Source organism: Zingiber officinale, chromosome 2A (assembly GCF_018446385.1).
Source record: "Zingiber officinale cultivar Zhangliang chromosome 2A, Zo_v1.1, whole genome shotgun sequence".
NCBI classification, from domain to species: domain Eukaryota; kingdom Viridiplantae; phylum Streptophyta; class Magnoliopsida; order Zingiberales; family Zingiberaceae; genus Zingiber; species Zingiber officinale.
The window spans coordinates 2,056,733-2,077,233 of record NC_055988.1 but is presented as its reverse complement, the minus strand read 5'-3'; the positions used below and the strand labels follow the sequence as shown (position 1 = coordinate 2,077,233).

Sequence of the window (20,501 nt, the reverse complement as noted above, 5' to 3'; positions counted from 1 at the left end):
TTGTCTCTCCGTCAACATTGACGACACCTCAGCCAATCTTCGTCTGACTCAGATTCCAAACAGCATCAATAATAATTAAATTATATTTGTAAAAATAACATGACTTGTTAAATTTCTTTTGGTGCAAGGAATTAAAATTGAAGTGTTAACGTGTACAAAGAAATTAACGTAAGGAAAAGGAGACTTTGTTGTACAACGTAGGGGAAATTTGAACACGCGTACTTTAATATGTCGTTCGAATCATATAATTTTTATATTTTAATTATTAAGAAAAGATGAAGTAGTTAAGAAAATTCATCATTAATACTTTTCTACTAGTTTCTTTGACAATATAAAGAAAAAAAAAAGAGATTTTTTTTCATTAGTAGACCTTTTCTTCTATTTTCTTGGGAAAAAAGAAGAAAAAAGTTACGAAAATTTTCAAGCTTTTGTCATCATTAGTTTTTTTTTTTCATTAGTTTTTTTCTACTATTTTCTTGTCATTGTTTTAATAATATGAATGCACATGTTTTTTAAATATCTTTTATGATTTTAAGACTCTCGTGGTTGTGACCTCTTGTTTGAACTTTTTCAAATATCCTCGAGACATTAAGCAGCCTTTTGAAATGTGTTTTGCATTTGCATTCAAAGCTATTTGAGGTAGACACACGTGTCTTTTATTTGAGACCAGATCTCCGGGTAAAAAAAAATAAAAAATGACCAGATCTGATTAAGTCAGAGATTGATACAATTTAGTCATAATTGGTGACCCCTTTCAAATTGTCAGGTGCTGAGCAAGAGGTGGCCTCCAGATGATAGGTTATTTGTTTCGATCCAAATTATAATTTGATGGGGACGATAAACTCAAGGAGGAATCGTAATCAATTACAACTAGATCATAGTTACGATTTAACTGTAATTGAGAGTGATCCATCTCCTGATTAACTTTTGTATGGATCAAGATATTTGCTCCCTTTTTATTTTATAGGTCGACGTATCTCAAAATGAGACTAGATCCTCTGGTCTAGAAAATTCTGGACTAGAAGAAATCTTATTCATTCATTAATTGGATAGACTAGATCCCATCAATAAAAATCCTGGATCAGAGGATCTCCTCTCAAAATCTACCGCCTCCTTACTAAATCTTAATATAAAATTAACCAGATTCGTATATGTGGTTCATTATTTTTTTAATATAAATTTAACAAAATCTGAAATGCTTAAGTTATCTTCCAATAACGATAATGAAGAGTGAATAAAGATGATAAAAATATAATAAAGGAAAAATTATAAGAGAGGGGAGCTTGGATTGGATCCTTTAATGTTGTCAACCTTACCACTTTTATACGACTAGGATCTAACCGGAAAGTTTGGTGGGCTCGGAGAGGGACTTCAAGTATAGTGCTGGTTGAATGATGCAATTATAACTCCATAATCTTTTCATTATATTTCCAATGAAGTCACTGTTATTATTCTCATTCTTCGGAGCACCACATGCCTTGGAGTTTATCATATTTACTAAGGGCCCTCTACCATCATGGTTCAAGCCTCCTACACCTCCTTTATTAATGTTCTCCACGTGGCTCCATTTTCAACATGAGACATAAGTCTTCATGGATTTATTGTTGAGTTTTATCCAAAATATCTCATATCAATTTAGATATCTTCCATCTTAAAATCTCATGATCTTTTTCATGTATTTTTAATGAAACTCCCTACCATTATTCTCATGGTTCAGAGCGTCACATACCTCAAGAGCTTATCATGAATTTTACTAGGAGTTCCCTTATTATCATGATTTCAGGCCTCCCCCAATCTCCTTTGTTAAGGTTTTCCACATGACTCATCTTGACCATGATGATTGGACAGATAGAATTCACATATTTTCATAATAGTATGGTATGATATTACCTGTCTACTTTGGACATGAACCCTCATAAATTTATTTTTGAGCTTTATCAAAAATATCACATATTAATGGAATTTATTTTTAGGTTTCCCACATGGCTCCACCTTGACCATGGTTGTTGGACCAATGGAATTTACGTATCTCCACAATGATATATAATGTGGATATATCTTAAGGACAGGGTATGAATTAGGAGAGGAGGGGGGGGGGGGGGGGGAGGACTATTTTTATCTTTTCATTGTGTACGACTTTAAGGAGGAGGAGGAGGAGGTATTGTTCAGGGGAGTTCTCTTCGTGGTTTTGGGGCTGCCGCCAAGGGGATGGCGAACGAGCTCCCTCTCTCGCTCATCTCTCCTTGCCGACGTCAACTGTCGCTCCCCGCTGTTCCTGCCTCCCATCGCCATCTCCATCGGGGGTGCGTTTTTGTGTGGCTCAGCTGTTTCGTTGGGTTTCACCGTCGCCACCACAAGGAAGGGGGGCTGCTGCGTTTTTGGGCAGCCGCCATCTCTTCCTCGCTCTAGGCCATTGTGACCCAGGACAAACGTTGCCACCCCTGGCGTTGTCTTCTCCCTCGTCGCCTGCAATTCACCACTCCCCTGCCCTCCTCTCTCCTTCTCCTCTCGTCGGCAAACACCTCCAACCGCCGCCTCTGTCAGGCATGCCAACGCCACCTTCGCGAGGATGTCGACTGCCACTCCCCTTCTCCTCCTCATGCTGTCGTTACCATCGGACGAACTCGACACAACCTTCATCATGCAGTCGCCGATCTCTAACGCCAACTGCATCCCACGTCGGTCGCCTCTCCTTCAACGGCCAAGCGTCGCCCCCCTGTCATGCGTCTGACAGTTCACGCGTTGTCTTCGACAGACCCCCCACACCGTCAACAACTCACAGTGCCCCAGCCACCTCTCGCCGCACAACGCCGCGGCTTCCATGTGGCCTCAGGCACTGTTGTCGTCTCTTCATGGGCACGCGGCAACCCACGTGTCATCTCTCTTCTCTTGGCACGCCGACATCCCATGCATGCGCCCCCATCGTCAGATCCGACCACTCGACACTCTCATCTCTCGGAGTCTTAGTTGTTATTCTGCTTCGACCATCGAGCCATTATTGTATTCCGCCTTCGTACCATTGTTATATTCCGATCTGAATGCCGATGTTATATCCCCAGCCTACGTGTCGCTGTCATATCCCAGCCGGCATGGCGCGGCAAGATCTCAGCCTGCATGTCATCTTCCACATCAAGGTCACACTCAACTAGGTGCCGTCAGATCCAACTCTTCATCCTGCTTAGAGTTATCTGCTCTTCCAGGTCATGACAACTAGAGCAGTGTCGCGACCAACTCACATATCCACTAGAGAGCGCCCCCTGGACCAGGGTATATTCTCGTACTCACTCTACATTCATCATTTTACTATTAGACTGTTCCTTATATATTCGTTGGATCTGCCTTGAGCATCGGGGTACCAGAGACCGGCGCAACCTGATCGCTGGCTGCAGGTAGCGTTGATCAGAGGACTTCTGATAACTTAGTCAACATAGAAGTCATCTCATCATACCCCTTTCCGAACCATAGCGATTTGGTCAATATTCCATCCAGCTCACCCAACGGTCTATCTGACTCAATTTCTAGACAGGATCAATATATATTATATTATGAACTTTGGACATAAGCCATCACCTCCTTTGCCAAGGTTTTCTCAATTTGATCATGACCATGATATTCCTTGTTGGTTGATGGAATTCATATATTTTCATAATTATACAATATTATTCACTTTAATCAAACTTTATAAATTTATTTTTATATTCTAAAAAAATCTTATATTAGTGAAGATATTATAAATATTGATTTTTTTTTATTATAATCCCAATCGTGTTTGAGTCGAGAATCCAAGTTGTCATGGTGCTCGAGATGCAAACACTAGGAAATTAGTTGGGGTCAATATGCCAACTAGATGGGAAGGGATCGCTGTCATATGAATATACCATCAGTTAAGGTTTTAAAAATTCATATTTTATACCGAGTCAAACTTCTAGAGAGATTATTTTATTTAGCAAATCAGTTAAATCAATATCTTTATAACGTAAAAATAAAATAAGTTTTTATCTTTCCCATTAATCTAATCACTACGACAAATCGCATAGACTTGTTGGATTTTATTGAATGGTTCAAATGTTGATGCTGTTGAATCTTTCAATCAAATCGGATATTATTTTTCTAAAAAAATTTATTATTCTTAAATCAATCGAATTCCAGAAGAAAAAAAGTGAAATATTACATGACCAAGAGAAAAAAAAAATAAAGAAAAATAAGTCACACTCGCATTCAATTACCTTTCCCCTAATTAGATGGATATAAGAAATACTATTTAATCTTGTCTGATAGTCGAAACAGTGAATGTTGGGGATATGATGTTCACGTTGACGGGATGTAGACTTCGCACGACTGAGACCTGTAACTACAAAACGTCAGTGCCGAGCCAAGGAAGGATTCCCCGATGTTGGTCATTCGACGCTCAAGTCAGATCTCTGACAGAAGCAATAAGGAAGTGAAGAGAAACGAAAGTGGCGGAGTAACAGTAGCTACAGTAGAATCGATCATACCTCTATCAAAGCTTAGGATCCCTTATATAGGCTTCTCGGAAACGCACGTGCACACCTCTCGAGGTGTGCACGCATCTCAAAGATTTCTCTGATAAGATGTGTCAGGAAAGTGTTCCCGACACCATACCTTAATAACCCGAGCATATCCTGATAAGATAGTGAAGCTTCCGTCGTACGATTCTCTGCCTGACAACGCCGTCCACTATTCTATCTGTCGGTGGCACGAGTCCCTGTGAGGATAGCAGTCGATCCTCGTTTTGTCGGTTACTGAGCCGAGCGAGATGACCGCTCGTCCAGCCTTCATTAGGTTACTTGCCACTTTGCCCTTCGACCGAGTGATGTATCTACTCGGCCCACATCCATTGTTCGCGCCGAGCGGGTTGTCCGCTTGGCCTATGCTTTGCTGGTACATAGGTTTTCTGAGCGCCGGAAGCTCGGTTCGATGGCCGAGCTATGATACTATCAGGTCAGGTCTTCTGATCGGGCAAGTGGGTTGCCCCAAGTGGACGATGGTATGAGGGCATTAACGTTAGCTGTCTTGATTTTGACTTTCCACATGATCATGACCCCTGCAGGGCAGGGGCCCCACCTTACTATCGGATCACTATTATTTACTTGTTTATCAAGTACAATAAACTCAAATTTTCTATTGACAAATTCACAATAAAATTGATATTTTTTTGCTAATTATTGTAATTATGTATGATAACACTCCACGTGCCGCAAGGAGAAGAAATTCAGATTGGAAGACCAACTAACCACAAATTACAAAATGCCATACTAAACGACAAAAGAAGACCCCCACAAATCATGAAGTTAATCTGAATTTAGAATAAGCAAGTCAAATCTAATTTAATCACTGTAAAATTTCTATAAATCTCATTGCACTTGTTCGATCAGCGGAAGCAATCTTCTAGCAATTAATTTTGTTGTTGTTGCTGTCTTTTTTTTTTTTTGGTGAATTTTGTTGGTTTCAAGCTGTAGCAGAGGAGATGGCGAGAAAGAGTCTGCGCAGCCTTTTGCCTTCTTACTCCTTCGGCCGCCGTGGCGGATCGCCGGAGTCGTCGCCTCGGCCGGCGCCGCAGCAGCAAAGGCGTAGGGTATCGGATGATGTGATTGAGAAATGGGTCGCGGCGGCTGAGGCCCTGGTCGCGAAGTGGGATCGCGACGTCGGCTCCGCCGCCGTTCTGTTCTGTGACGACCACCGCGAGGAGGCGCGTGCGTTTCTCGATGCGGTGGGTGACCTCCAGCGCGCCATGCTCAGCTTCGTCTCCGGCGCGGGGGGCGTGGCGGCGGCGGAGTCGTCCCACGCCGCTCTCGTTAGCGCACAGTCGATGATGCAGGCCGCTATGCGTCGCCTCGAGAAGGAGTTCCGCCGGATTCTCACTGACAACCGATACTTCTGTCGCGATCTGAAAGCCGTCTCCGTTCGGTCTTCCTCCCGGTTGAGCGCCTCCGAGGATGGCGACGACAGCAGCGTTGGCAGGGCAGATGATTCCGCCGGCGAAGTCGAGAACGCCGCCGCGGTCGCCGTTGCCATGGGCGACCTTCGGGCCATCGCTGAGACCATGGTCTCCGCCGGGTACAGGAAGGAGTGCGTCAAGGTATATAAGCTCCTCCGCAAGTCCGTCGTCGACGAGGAGCTCCGGCGACTCAAATTCGACAGTCTCTCCCCGAATTCGCAGGTCCGCAAGCTGGATTGGGCGGCGCTCGAGATCAAAATCAGATCTTGGCTCTCCGCCGCGCCCGCCGCCTTCTCCACTCTGTTTTCCGGCGAGCGGATTCTCTTGGAGCACGTCTTCGCTGGATGCGACTCCATCCGCGACGCCGTCTTTGGCGAAATTGCGAACGATGCCGCCGTCCATTTCTTACGGCTGCCGGAGGCGGTGGCCAAATCGAAGCGGTCGAGGGACAAAACGGCTCGACTTCTGGACCTCTACGATGCGGTCTCCGAGCTGCTACCGGAGGTGAACTCGTTGTTCTCCTTCGATTCTACTTCCGCCGTCCGGGAGCAGGCCCTCGCCTCGCTCTCTAAGCTCGGAGAGACCATCCGCACTACCGTCGCCGACTTCGAAGAGGCTCTGTTGAAGGAGAACTCAAAGTTTCTGTTTCCCGGCGGCGGAATTCACCCGCTCACGCGTCGAGCGATGGACTACATCGCCGTGCTTGCGGACTACAAAACCTCACTCGCCGAGATCTTCGACGGGTCGCACACGACGGCGAATCCGTTGTCGCCGTCGATTAGCGAGCCGCGGCAAGCCGGGTCGGAGGTGGCCAGGCTGTTGGCGCGGCTAATGCTGGCGCTGAACTGCAAGCTCGACGCGAAGGCGGCGGCGTATGGAGACGCCGCCTTGTCCCACCTCTTCCTGGCGAACAACTTCCAGTACGTGGCCAACAGGGCGCGGGCATGCTCGCTGAGCGGTGTGCTGGGAGAGGAATGGGCGGCGCGGCACGAGGGGAAAGCGAGGCAGCACGCGGAGGGATACGAGCGTGCGGCGTGGGGTAAGGTGGCAGCGGCGGTGCCGGCCAGGGAGGTGGCGCCGGGGGAGGCGCGCGAGCGGATGCGGGCGTTCAGCGCGGGGCTGGAGGGTGCGTGCGCCGCGCAAGAAGGGTGGGTGGTGGTGGACTCCAGAATGAGGGAGGACGTGAGCGCGGTGGTCAGGGGGATGATCCTTCCGGCGTACCGGAGTTTCCACGAGCGTTGGCGGTCGACGCCGGAGGTGGCGACGGTGGCCAGATTCTCGCCGGAGGAGGTCGGTGTCCGGATAGCGGACCTCTTCGCCGGGTCGGATGACGGACCCGATCCCAATTCTTATTCGAGTTATCGGATCGGGCACGACTCCGACTCCTCTCGATCCGATGGCTCGGGCTCTTCCCGCCATTCCCGGTCCGTTTAAACTTCGAACCGCCAAAACAAACGGATTCGGGCGCGACGTAATGTATTATGAACATTAGCACAGAACCTAAAGCAAATGATGCTTATTCTTATCAATAAAAGAGTTTAAAGTGTGTGCTTAGTGAAATCACTTTAATATAAGTGAACAATGTCTGAAAAATTGATGGAAAAGGCAAAAATATCAACTTGAAAAACAATATTACACACAGAAATAAATAAAAAAGGACATCAAATTCAAGACTTGAAGTTGCACAACCCAGAAGAAGAAGATCATGTCTCCAGAACTTGATAAAAATGGTAAAATTATGGAGATTTGCAGTGCATATAACAAAAAACTTCAACTTGTAAGATACAACTTGCAGAGGGATGGCTGAAGAGGCATTGCTCTAGATTTGTTGGTAGATGTTTAGCAAGAACAAGTCATTCATTCATTATACAGCAGATCTGTTGCAGAAGGAGAAGGAAAATGGAGGTTGATCAGAGGAAGCTCCATTCAGATGTTGGGGATCATAACTTGAGTTTTGATACTGCCGATTTGTGTTTCTTATAACATGTAGCGAAGGAGATCTCAGTTAGATGGCAAAGATCCTGTCGACTTCGGAGTCGGAGAATTCTGTGTCTGGATGCCATGAGTCGGAGGCTTTCTTCATGGACTTCACCCTCTTCCTGAACGAACGTGTTCGCTTCGATTTCACGACGTAGAAAGTCATGGTCCCGAGAACACCAGCCATTATAATTCCTCCGATGAGTGTAACCAGAATAGCAGCCCATTGAAAGTGGCGACCGACAACGATGTACGACGATGCGATAAAAGCAACTGTGGTGCAAACAGAAGCGAGCCACATCAACTTGTTTATGATCTCGACGACTCGCCGCTCTGCCTTTGTTTCTCCCCGGACGAGTGTTATTTGGACCACCACCACAGCCAAAGAAGTGAATAGCGCAATGGCATTGAAAATGAAAAATATCTTGAAAGATGCTGTTTTGACTGCCACTGCTACTCCATTGTCTTCGGTTCCACCGGGAACCGTAAAGATGGCTGCGAAAGCCACAGTTGCAAAGAGCACAGCGACGACTGTAACCGAGTTAGTAGCATTGTTAATTCCTTCTCTGTGAAGTTTCCTGAGCTCCTTGGCAATCCCATGGACATTCTTGTTTGTTTTTCTTGTCTGCTCGAGCTGTATATGAACATCCTTTTTGATCTCGGTTACGGTCTTCCTCAACTCATCTCGAGGCTGATTTAGTTCATCAGCTTTACATGCTCCGCATCGAGATAAACATTCCCTAATTTCAGCAGAATCTTCTGAAAGAGGCAGACCTTCAGCAATGTCAAAAGCAGTTTTATGGTTTCTTGACAATGCATTCACATTGGTATCTGGGAGGAGCAGTAGCAGATTTACGATCTGCAAGAAGTGACAAAGAGTTGGAAGTATTTATGCATCAAAGATATCCAGTTCATGAGCTAGTTAGCAATCCATACAAACAAAATGTCAAATAGCATATGCAGTTAATCAGTGCTCGTGGAAAGGAGAGACGGTAACCGCCTTCGAGCTTTCCTGTTAATGCATATGCAGTTAATGCTGTTGGCAACAAGAAGTGATTACACAGACACTAATGAGTACAGGAACACATGATTTAATGGAAAAACTAGACATATATGTATCGTTCCAAAACAATTATTTTACCATTTATCACTGAGCAAATTATCGAAATTGGATGACTAGGTGAGAATTTTAAACTGATTGCAATTTCAAACACAAGCTTCCTACAAACTCATGTTTCTGCTTTCAGTTCACTAGATTCTCTTTACTATGGTCTCATATAAGCCGATGAACAAACAGAAAGTTCTATCCATTGCTTATTCTTGATGTTAGGAAGCAATCGAGACAAGGATATCAGACATGCATATAGACAGAAGTACTCTATCAGATATCACCAAAACGAAACATGAAATAATACCTCCGCGCGCTTTTTCCGTGTTGCAACATGTAATGCTGTATTTCCAGCTCTGTCTGGTAGCATCACGATTGCTGCATCAGCATCCACAAGGGCTTGAACGACGGCACAACTGGTCCCCTTCACAGCCATGTGCAATGCAGTCTGGCCTTTCTTATCAGTTCTTCTGGCAAGTTGTGGATCCTTCTTCAACAATGCTTTGGCAATTTCTGCGTGCCCCTGTCGAGAAGCAAAGTGCAGGGCATTTTTTCCGTTGTTTTTGGACAATTCGATCAAGCTAGCATCTTGCTCTAGCAAGAGGTTCACAATTTCAGTATGCCCTCTAGTCGCCGCAGTTATGAGTGGAGTCGCATTGGATTGACCAAATGTCCTGACAAGACTTGGATCATGTTTCAAAAGTACCTGAACAATCTCTGTACATCACCTCATTAGCTAAGCCAAGAACTAAACATGAAGCAAAACTTCATAAGGGAGAAATACCTCTTTTTTTTCAGAGAAACAAGAACATAAATAGCATGAATAAAGTTCTTTTCCATTAACTAGTTGGAAAAAAAAGTTTCAGAGATTTGAATGATGAGACTTACATTGAAATAAGAAAATTAAACACCTATAACTTCGTTTAATTCGCAGTTTATGTGACCCCATGAGTAAATGAAAATACATAAGGAATTAGCTACATAGCACAGTTAACTACATACGAATATGAAATTTCAAACAACTCAGCAATGACATTTTATTAGTTTGTGTTCTTGATTCAACAAGTTGAAATAGCTCAACATGGAGCAAGAAAGAGTATCAAATATAAATCGAAGATGAATTCTTCCTCCAAACCCTGAAAGAAGATACAGAAACTTTATGATCCAAATGTAAAAGTAATGCCAAATTACCTATATCATTTTCATAAGGATTGTTGTGTTAATGAAAGGACTAAGAAAGCCTAATACCTTTGTCTTCTCCTACATAATCAACAATTTGAGAACAGATAAACAGGATAAATTCTGAAACGGAGCAAATTGGGCAAAACTAGAGCTTTTGGTTAAGATCATGGTCAAAAGGAAATCCAGTAATGGAATCAGCACTCACCTTTGTGTCCTTCTCTCACAGCGATATGGAGAACGTCAAACCCGGATCTGTTCTTCCTGGTAAGGCTCTCCGGGTCGGAGTACTTGAGCAGCTCAACGGCCAGATCGAGAAACCCTTTCTCGGCTGCCGTGAACAGGGGCGTCTCATTCTCCTCGTTGACGTCATTGACGACGGCCGCCCGAATCTCGGCCAACTGGGCGTCGAAGTCGGCTCCCATTGCGGTCCCCGTCATCTGCTCCTCGATCTCGCCCAGGATCATCCGGACGCCGTCGAGGTCCCCGCGCTGCGCCGCGAGGTGGAGCTCCGTGTCATTGTGCCGCCCGGTCACCTGCTTCACGTACTTCTTCTTCCCCGAGGGGTCCATCCGCTTCCCGGAGTTGGAGAAGACGAGCGACGGCGAGCCCGGATCTATCCGTTTCCCGGAGTTGGACAGCACCAGGGAGGGCTTGGCTGGCGACGCGGAGGGGGAGGGAACCCAGTCCTGGTCCAGGCGCTTCCCGGAATTTGAGAGAGCCATGACGCGGACCGGAGAGAGCGAGTGGGTGAATCCCATCGGCCCCCATTCGAATTCCCTCTCTCCTCCTCCGCCTTCGTGAAGGAAACGAAGCGATTAAGGGCGGAAGAAGAACGAGAATGGGGCAAAGGCGTTACCTTTATCGAATCCAGGCGGCATCATCGTCGTCGTCGTCTTCCTCCAGCTCCTCCTCCTCCTCGCGCTCACGAATGGAAGGAACCGCCGTGGTACGCCAAGTTGTACGGTAGAAGAACCGAACGGAGAGGAAAAGAAACGACAGAAAATAATTACAAAAATAATAATAAATAATAAATAATAAATTATACATATAATAATAATTCAAATAGAAAATAGAGGAATTTAATGATCTTTAAATTTAATTATTTTATTGAGATTTATAATTAATTAAATCGTTAAATCTAATATTCGGACTAATATTACTCTTTTATCCTTTTATGATAGATAATAATATATAATTATTTTCGATCGTGCTCAAATTGGAAAAGGTAAACGAGGGGAGCCGACGGCTTAATATATTACTAATTCGGTGATAGAGACATATTAACCTTCCAGTTGACCGACGACCTCTCGGCGATTCGAGCGTTGACTTTTGCATTAATGGTCAACTTAGCCCGGGCAATGTTAGTTGGGTTTATAGTGAGAAATTTGGGATTTATAAATTTGATCCATTTAATTGAATTATCAGATATTTGAGTCTGATTATGAGATGGATAATTTTATGTTATTCTAAATTTTTTAGGGTCATCTTTTATTTTTCGATTGTATTTATTTTGATTTTCTAATAAATTAAATTTTGGGATGAATCCTTATTAGTCTTCAATTTGTCACAAAATTTGCTCGTTTGACATTGATTTGTAACAAATTATGCACAGAAATTTATTTATTATTATTTTACGATAATTTTTTTCGTTACTAATTAACAACAAATTTTATTTTCACTCAAAATTTATCACAAATTTATAACGAATATTTTTCATCCCAAAAATTCATCCCTAAATATATGTTTTATTTTTGTAGTGATTGTCAAATGGATTCATCTTATTACCGAACTTTCTACTTTTTAATCCTGATCTGGTTGTAGGAACAGAGGCCCCTTGTCCGGTGCAGTCAGCGCCACGTGGAAGTCAAAGTGGCAGGTGGCAGGTGGCCGGCCGGAGAGGGATGCGTTCGACCGGCCGGGCGGCCGGCCGGGGTCTAGTTGATAAAGGTGTCGAAAGTCAGGGTTCCGGCGCTCAGAGGATAAGATCGTAGGGCCGAGCGGACTGCACGCTCGGCCAAAGCCATAAGGTAGCATACTGCTAATAGTCTCCACAAAGCACGATTGAGAATCTCCCCAAGTAAACCACCGTATACGTCCGTCCGGATGTCGCGGAAGTTGGCCGGCCGGACGCCCTCCAGGGAGTAAGGGCAAAAGGACAAGTGACATCTTTTTCTGACAGCGGGTATGCTCCACATGTAGGCTATACTCCAAATCTTATGACGGGGTTCCGCTATCCCAACGAGGACATGCTTGGACTGTAGCAGTATGGGTCAGGTAAGCTCATTGACAAGCCCTTACTGGGGTATGGGCCACGGACACGTGTATACCTCGGTATGTGTACACTTGCTTCTCCGCTGCCCTATATAAAGACCCTCATCCTTCGCCGGAGGTACGCGTTCAACACCTTTGGAGCCACTTTTTTCATTGCTTGCTTGCCTGACTTGAGCGTTGGAGGGTTGCCGCCGGGAACCCCTTCCCGGCCCGACTTCTGTGCAGGTTCGCGGAGTTTCGTACGACTAGCCGGAGATCTACATCAGCAAATCGGAGAATGCCACGTGCCCAGCGTCCGTTGATTCAGCATTCGGACAGGATCAATTTGGCGCCGTCTGTGGGAACGCTCCTGCATCCGAACGGAAACAATGGACGAGGCTGGACGACAACACACGGTGACGCTTTCCATGGAGGAACTCGACGCTCTGATCGAGTTTAGGGCCGCCAAGCTTGTGGAGCAAAAACAGAAAGCAACGGCAGAGCGGCCGGAGCAGCAAGCAACGTCAGCGTCTGGTGGTCGAGCGGAAGCACCACCGGCCACCGTTGCATTTCATCGAGCCCTATTCCGCACTCCCGAAGCCGCAGCAGCTCATAGAGATCGGGGATCTTCTTCGGATGAAATGCCTAGACGAGATGACAGAAAAGGAAAAGCCCCCCGCGCGGACTCATCGCCCGAGCGGATTAATCGCCAATTTTCAGAGGCTATTCTACGAGACCCTCTACCCAAGCACTACGTGCCTCCGACGATCGGCGAGTACAATGGAACCACCGATCCGGATGATCATTTGGGCAAGTTTGATAACACGACAACCCTGCATCAATACACAGATGGGGTGAAGTTTTGGGTTTTCCTCACCACTCTCTCGGGATCGGCTCAACGGTGGTTTCGGAGCTGCCGGACGGATCCATCACAAGCTTCAAGGACTTCCGGACGACCTTCCTCCATCACTTTGCAAGCAGTCGGCGCTATAAAAAAACCAGTGTTAGTCTGTTTGCCATCAAACAGGAAACCCGCGAATCACTCCGAGCCTACATCCAGCGGTTCAACAGAGTGGCCATGGACATTCCAACGGCCACCTCGGAGACCATGATGAATGTCTTCACACAAGGCCTCGTGGACGGGGATTTCTTCTGATCACTCATTCGGAAGCCGCCCCGAGACTACGACCACATGCTACACCGGGCCAACGAATACATCAACGTGGAAGAAGCGCAAGCGGCCCGGAAAAAAGAAACTCCAGCCGAGCGGGCTCCCCATGCCGAACGGAAACCGCACGCTGCTCATCAGCCGCCTAGAGGACCACGGGCCGAAACAATTCGTGCTCATCCAAGACCTCATGTTCAAGAAGTAGCAGCCGAGCGGCCCAGGACAAAGAAGAGATGGACCCCAATGTTCTGCTCCTTCCACCGGACGAACACACATAACACCAGAGATTGCCGCAGTCTTCCTCTAATCGCCCACCCCATTCCCAGAGGCGGTGGTCGTCAGTCGCCATCAGCCGACAGGCGGCAGAGACCTCGTGAAGTCGATCGGACGGTAGCCGACGGACGACAACAACAGACTCCCGAGTGGCATCGCTCTCCGAGACGGGAGAGTCTCCGGACGTCTAGGGAACGCCCCCGACCGTCCGCTCGGGAAGAAGAAAATAGAAGCAATACTTCCCGAGGCGAGATCAACATCATAGCTGGTGGGCCGACCGGAGGAGACTCCAACCGAGCAAGAAAGGCGAGCGTCCGGCAGCTCCAGATCCATGCAGTCGGTTGCAGCCGAGTGCGGGCGAGTGGACCCGAAATTAGTTTTGGGCCCTGGGACTTGGAAGGAGTTGAAGTGCCCCACGACGACGCTCTGCTCATCAAAGCGGTAATAGCCAATTACACTATTCACCGCGTTTTTATTGACACAGGGAGCTCGGTCAACATCATATTCAAAAAGGCGTTCGATCAACTACAAATTGACCGAGCCAACGAATACCTTTATCGAATCCAGGCGGCATCATCGTCGTCGTCGTCTTCCTCCAGCTCCTCCTCCTCCTCGCGCTCACGAATGGAAGGAACCGCCGTGGTACGCCAAGTTGTACGGTGGAAGAACCGAACGGAGAGGAAAAGAAACGACAGAAAATAATTACAAAAATAATAATAAATAATAAATAATAAATAATAAATTATACATATAATAATAATTCAAATAGAAAATAGAGGAATTTAATGATCTTTAAATTTAATTATTTTATTGAGATTTATAATTAATTAAATCGTTAAATCTAATATTTGGACTAATATTACTCTTTTATCCTTTTATGATAGATAATAATATATAATTATTTTCGATCGTGCTCAAATTGGAAAAGGTAAACGAGGGGAGCCGACGGCTTAATATATTACTAATTCGGTGATAGAGACATATTAACCTTCCAGTTGACCGACGACGTCTCGGCGATTCGAGCGTTGACTTTTGCATTAATTGTCAACTTAGCCCGGGCAATGTTAGTTGGGTTTATAGTGAGAAATTTGGGATTTATAAATTTGATCCATTTAATTGAATTATAAAAATATATATCAGATATTTGAGTCTGATTATGAGATGGATAATTTTATGTCATTCTAAATTTTTTAGGGTCATCTTTTATTTTTCGATTGTATTTATTTTGATTTTCTAATAAATTAAATTTTGGGATGAATCCTTATTAGTCTTCAATTTGTCACAAAATTTGCTCGTTTGACATTGATTTGTAAAAAATTATGCACAGAAATTTATTTATTGTTATTTTACGATAATTTTTTTCGTTGCTAATTAACAACAAATTTTATTTTCACTCAAAATTTATAACGAATATTTTTCATCCCAAAAATTCATCCCTAAATATATGTTTTATTTTTGTAGTGATTGTCAAATGGATTCATCTTATTACCGAACTTTCTACTTTTTAACCTTGATCCGGTTGTAGGAACAGAGGCCCCCTGTCCGGTGCAGTCAGCGCCACATGGAAGTCAAAGTGGCAGGTGGCCGGCCGGAGAGGGATGCGTTCGACCGGCCGGGCGGCCGGCCGGGGTCTAGTTGATAAAGGTGTCGAAAGTCAGGGTTCCGGCGCTCAGAGGATAAGATCGTAGGGCCGAGCGGACTGCACGCTCGGCCAAAGCCATAAGGTAGCATACTGCTAATAGTCTCCACAAAGCACGATTGAGAATCTCCCCAAGTAAACCACCGTATACGTCCGTCCGGATGTCGCGGAAGCTGGCCGGCCGGACGCCCTCCAGGGAGTAAGGGCAAAAGGACAAGTGACATCTTTTTCTGACAGCGGGTATGCTCCACATGTAGGCTATACTCCAAATCTTATGACGGGGTTCCGCTATCCCAACGAGGACATGCTTGGACTGTAGCAGTATGGGTCAGGTAAGCTCACTGACAAGCCCTTAATGGGGTATGGGCCACGGACACGTGTATACCTCGGTATGTGTACACTTGCTTCTCCGCTGCTCTATATAAAGACCCTCATCTTTCGCCGGAGGTACGCGTTCAACACCTTTGGAGCCACTTTTTTCATTGCTTGCTTGCCTGACTTGAGCGTCGGAGGGTTGCCGCCGGGAACCCCTTCCCGGCCCGACTTCTGTGCAGGTTCGCCGGAGTTTCGTACGACTAGCCGGAGATCTACATCAGCAAATCGGAGAGCGCCACGTGCCCAGCGTCCGTTGATTCAGCATTCGGACAGGATCAATTTGGCGCCGTCTGTGGGAACGCTCCTGCATCCGAACGGAAACAATGGACGAGGCTGGACGACAACACACGGTGACGCTTTCCACGGAGGAACTCGACGCTCTGATCGAGTTTAGGGCCGCCAAGCTTGTGGAGCAAAAACAGAAAGCAACGGCCGAGCGGCCGGAGCAGCAAGCAACGTCAGCGTCTGGTGGTCGAGCGGAAGCACCACCGGCCACCGTTGCATTTCATCGAGCCCTATTCCGCACTCCCGAAGCCGCAGCAGCTCATAGAGATCGGGGATCTTTTTCGGATGAAATGCCTAGACGAGATGACAGAAAAGGAAAAGCCCCCCGCGTGGACTCATCGCCCGAGCGGATTAATTGCCAATTTTCAGAGGCTATTCTACGAGACCCTCTACCCAAGCACTACGTGCCTCCGACGATCGGCGAGTACAATGGAACCACCGATCCGGATGATCATTTGGGCAAGTTTGATAACACGACAACCCTGCATCAATACACAGATGGGGTGAAGTGTTGGGTTTTCCTCACCACTCTCTCGGGATCGGCTCAACGGTGGTTTCGGAGCTGCCGGACGGATCCATCACAAGCTTCAAGGACTTCCGGACGACCTTCCTCCATCACTTTGCAAGCAGTCGGCGCTATCAAAAAACCAGTGTTAGTCTGTTTGCCATCAAACAGGAAGCCCGCGAATCACTCCGAGCCTACATCCAGCGGTTCAACAGAGTGGCCATGGACATTCCAACGGCCACCTCAGAGACCATGATGAATGCCTTCACACAAGGCCTCGTGGACGGGGATTTCTTCCGATCACTCATTCGGAAGCCGCCCCGAGACTACGACCACATGCTACACCGGGCCAACGAATACATCAACGTGGAAGAAGCGCAAGCGGCCCGGAAAAAAGAAACTCCAGCCGAGCGGGCTCCCCATGCCGAACGGAAACCGCACGCTGCTCATCAGCCGCCCAGAGGACCACGGGCCGAAACAATTCGTGCTCATCCAAGACCTCATGTTCAAGAAGTAGCAGCCGAGCGGCCCAGGACAAAGAAGAGATGGACCCCAATGTTCTGCTCCTTCCACCGGACGAACACACATAACACCAGAGATTGCCGCAGTCTTCCTCTAATCGCCCACCCCATTCCCAGAGGCGGTGGTCGTCAGTCGCCATCAGCCGACAGGCGGCAGAGACCTCGTGAAGTCGATCGGACGGTAGCCGACGGACGACAACAACAGACTCCCGAGTGGCATCGCTCTCCGAGACGGGAGAGTCTCCGGACGTCTAGGGAACGCCCCCGACCGTCTGCTCGGGAAGAAGAAAATAGAAGCAATACTTCCCGAGGCGAGATCAACATCATAGCTGGTGGGCCGACCGGAGGAGACTCCAACCGAGCAAGAAAGGCGAGCGTCCGGCAGCTCCAGATCCATGCAGTCGGTTGCAGCCGAGTGCGGGCGAGTGGACCCGAAATTAGTTTTGGGCCCTGGGACTTGGAAGGAGTTGAAGTGCCCCACGACGACGCTCTGCTCATCAAAGCGGTAATAGCCAATTACACTATTCACCGCGTTTTTATTGACACAGGGAGCTCGGTCAACATCATATTCAAAAAGGCGTTCGATCAACTACAAATTGACCGAGCCGAGCTGCTGCCCATGACAACCCCGCTCTATGGGTTTACGGGCAATGAAGTCCTGCCGGTCGGGCAAATCCGGCTGGCTATCTCGCTGGGAGAGGAGCCGCTCAGGAGGACACGGACAGCAAACTTCGTGGTGGTCGACTCTCCCTCATCATACAACGTCATTTTGGGACGACCGGGGCTCAGCGAGTTCCGGGCGGCCGTCTCCACCTTCCACCAGAAGATCAAGTTCCCCGTCGAAGACAAAGTGGGAGAGGTATGTGGAGATCAACTGGCAGCTCGGCGATGCTACGTCGAGATGGTCCGAGCAGAGGCCAATGCCGCTCGGAAGGCGCCCCGGATCGAGGTAAACGCCATCACCGAAAAGCCACCCTCTTTAATTTATGAAGAAAAAGAGGAAGTGCAGATTCACCTAACCCGATCGGAGGCCACGACCTTTATTGCGTCCGATCTGGAGGCCAACCAGAAGGAGGAAGTGATCAAATGCCTCCAGAGAAATTGTGACGTCTTCGTCTGGTTGACGCATGAGCTGCCCGGAATTTCACCGAGCATAATGCAGCACGAGCTACATGACCAACCGAACGCTCGGCCGGTGAAGCAGAGAAAAAAAGATTTCAGCGCCGAGCAGAATGCCATCATCCGGGCAGAGGTTGAGAAGCTTCTGGAAGCCGGCCATATACGCGAGGTGCAGTTCCCGAGCTGGCTGGCGAACGTAGTATTAGTCTCCAAGCCGGGCAACAAGTGGAGAGTATGCATAGATTTTCGGGATCTCAACAAAGCTTGCCCGAAAGACTTTTATCCTCTGCCCCGGATAGATCAGCTGGTGGACTCTACGACCGGCTGCAAATTAATATGTATGCTCGACGCTTACCAAGGCTATCATCAAGTGCCGCTCGCCCGTGAAGATCAAGAAAAAGTTAGCTTCGTGACGGCCGACGACACCTATTGCTATAATGTGATGCCGTTCGGATTGAAGAATGCGGGAGCCACATATCAGCGCTTGATGAATAAAGTATTCAGAGAGCAGATCGGGCGAAATCTGGAAGTGTACGTAGACGACATTCTCATCAAGTCCTTCTGAGCGGCCGATCTCTTCAAAGACATGGAGGAAACCTTCCGAACGCTACGCAAATATGGAGTCAAGCTAAATCCCCAGAAGTGCCTGTTCGGAGCAAAAGGAGGGCGTTTCTTGGGGTACATAGTGACCGAGCGGGGTATTGAAGCAAATCCCAGCAAAGTAAAAGCCCTACAAGACATGTCGCCCCCCGGGAAATCTGAGGGAAGTGCAGCGTCCATACTTCCTGGCGCATACCATAATTGTCAAAACCAATAGCCCGCTCGGGCGTGTATTACTGAACCCAGAAGCGTCCGGGCGGCTCATCAAATGAACGACGGAGTTAAGTGAATTTGACATCCAATACCAGACCCGCTCAGCAATCAAAGCGCAGTCCTTGACAGATTTTGTGACTGAGGTACAGAATTCAGAGCTGGAAGCTATGTGAAAATATTTGTGGACGGATCATCCACTCGGCTCGGAAGCGGGATTGGAATACTGTTGCTCTCCCCTCAAGAAGAAAAGATACACTTATCCGTCCGGCTGGATTATAAAGTTACAAATAATGAAGCAGAGTATGAGGCCCTCATAGCCGGCTTGCAGGCAGCACGACATGTGGGAGCCGGTCGGGTAACGCTTCATTCGGATTCCCAGTTGGCTGCTCAGCAACTCTCTGGTACCTTCGAAATCAACAGTGCTCGGCTCAAGCTCTACGCTGAAGCCTTTGAGAAGCTTAAAGCCAATTTTAGAGAAGTCATTGTCCAGAAGATACCCAGAGCAGAAAATCAAGCGGCCGATGAGTTAGCCAAACTCGCGAGCTCAATAACGCCGATCGCCATTTAGCAGCCAATTGAACAAGTATTGTTGGTGGCGCATGTCGACCGTATGGAAGGCCTTACGTTTCCGAGCGACTAGAGGACACCCATCACGGAGTTTCTGCGCTTGGGCGCCACACCGTCCGATCAGAATGAAGCCCAGCTGCTAAGGAGGAGAGCCGGTTGGTTCACACTCATCGGCGATCAGCTTTACAAGAAGGCTTTCTCACGCCCGCTGTTGAAATGCGTGAGCTCAGAGGACTCGGCTTACATCCTCCAAGAAGTACATCAAGGATCATGTGGAGGACATCTGGGCGGACGATCGCTAGCTAAGAAGATCCTATTGGCTGGGTACTTCTGGCCAACCTTACAAGCAGACGCCGCTTGGACCGTGTCGACGTGCCTTTCGTGCCAGAAGTACCATAACTTCTACCACCGACCGGCAGAGGAAATGAAGGCATCAACAGTCTCATGTCCGTTCGATCAGTGGGGAATGGATATCGTTGGTCGATTTCCTATGGCGACCGGACAGCGGAAATTTCTGCTGGTGGCGGTCGATTATTTTTCCAAGTGGGTGGAGGCCGAGCCGCTAGCCAGGATCACCGAGCAGATGGTCAAAAAGTTCATATGGCAGCACATCATCTGTCGGTTCGGCATCCCTCGCCGACTGATATCCGACAACGGGCGGCAATTCACAGGGAAGTTGCTCGAGGATTGGTGCAAAAGCTATGGCATTGAGCAACACTTCATATCCGTGGCCTATCCCTAAAGTAACGGTCAGGCCGAA

The 20,501-nt window shown here is 47.3% G+C and overlaps 2 protein-coding genes across 3 annotated transcripts; one reads left to right on the top strand and one right to left on the bottom strand.

Moving 5' to 3' along the window:
* The first annotated feature begins 5,488 nt into the window (after nucleotides 1-5,488).
* On the top strand, nucleotides 5,489-7,393 carry LOC122040374 (exocyst complex component EXO70H1-like). Its single transcript, XM_042599690.1, has one exon. It carries the CDS (start codon nucleotides 5,489-5,491, stop codon nucleotides 7,391-7,393), a length of 1,905 nt encoding a protein of 634 aa, XP_042455624.1.
* A 211-nt stretch (nucleotides 7,394-7,604) lies between these two features.
* Nucleotides 7,605-14,542, bottom strand: LOC122040499 (ankyrin repeat-containing protein ITN1-like). 2 transcript variants are annotated; one of them, XM_042599838.1, is made up of 4 exons: nucleotides 14,470-14,542; nucleotides 10,432-11,019; nucleotides 9,352-9,761; nucleotides 7,605-8,795 (listed from the first exon to the last, which is right to left on the bottom strand). In XM_042599838.1, exons 1-4 carry the CDS (start codon nucleotides 14,492-14,494, stop codon nucleotides 7,965-7,967), a joined length of 1,854 nt encoding a protein of 617 aa, XP_042455772.1. In that variant the 5' UTR covers nucleotides 14,495-14,542; the 3' UTR covers nucleotides 7,605-7,964. The 2 variants fall into 2 exon arrangements, with proteins under 2 accessions (XP_042455772.1, XP_042455771.1); XM_042599837.1 differs by lacking the exon at nucleotides 14,470-14,542 and adding an exon at nucleotides 11,083-11,194.
* Nucleotides 14,543-20,501: the final 5,959 nt, after the last annotated feature.

What these genes read in the sequence shown, in the direction of transcription:
- LOC122040374 (XM_042599690.1), top strand. Translation starts at nt 5,489, where the DNA reads ATGGCGAGAAAGAGTCTGCGCAGCCTTTTGCCTTCTTACTCCTTCGGC.
- LOC122040499 (XM_042599838.1), bottom strand. Translation starts at nt 14,494, where the DNA reads ATGATGCCGCCTGGATTCGATAAAG. An exon ending in GCCGCCTGGATTCGATAAAG is followed by an intron (nt 11,020 to 14,469) that starts GTATTCGTTGGC and finishes TCCTTCACGAAG; the next exon opens with GCGGAGGAGGAGAGAGGGAA. An exon ending in CACGGAAAAAGCGCGCGGAG is followed by an intron (nt 8,796 to 9,351) that starts GTATTATTTCAT and finishes CACTTCTTGCAG; the next exon opens with ATCGTAAATCTGCTACTGCT.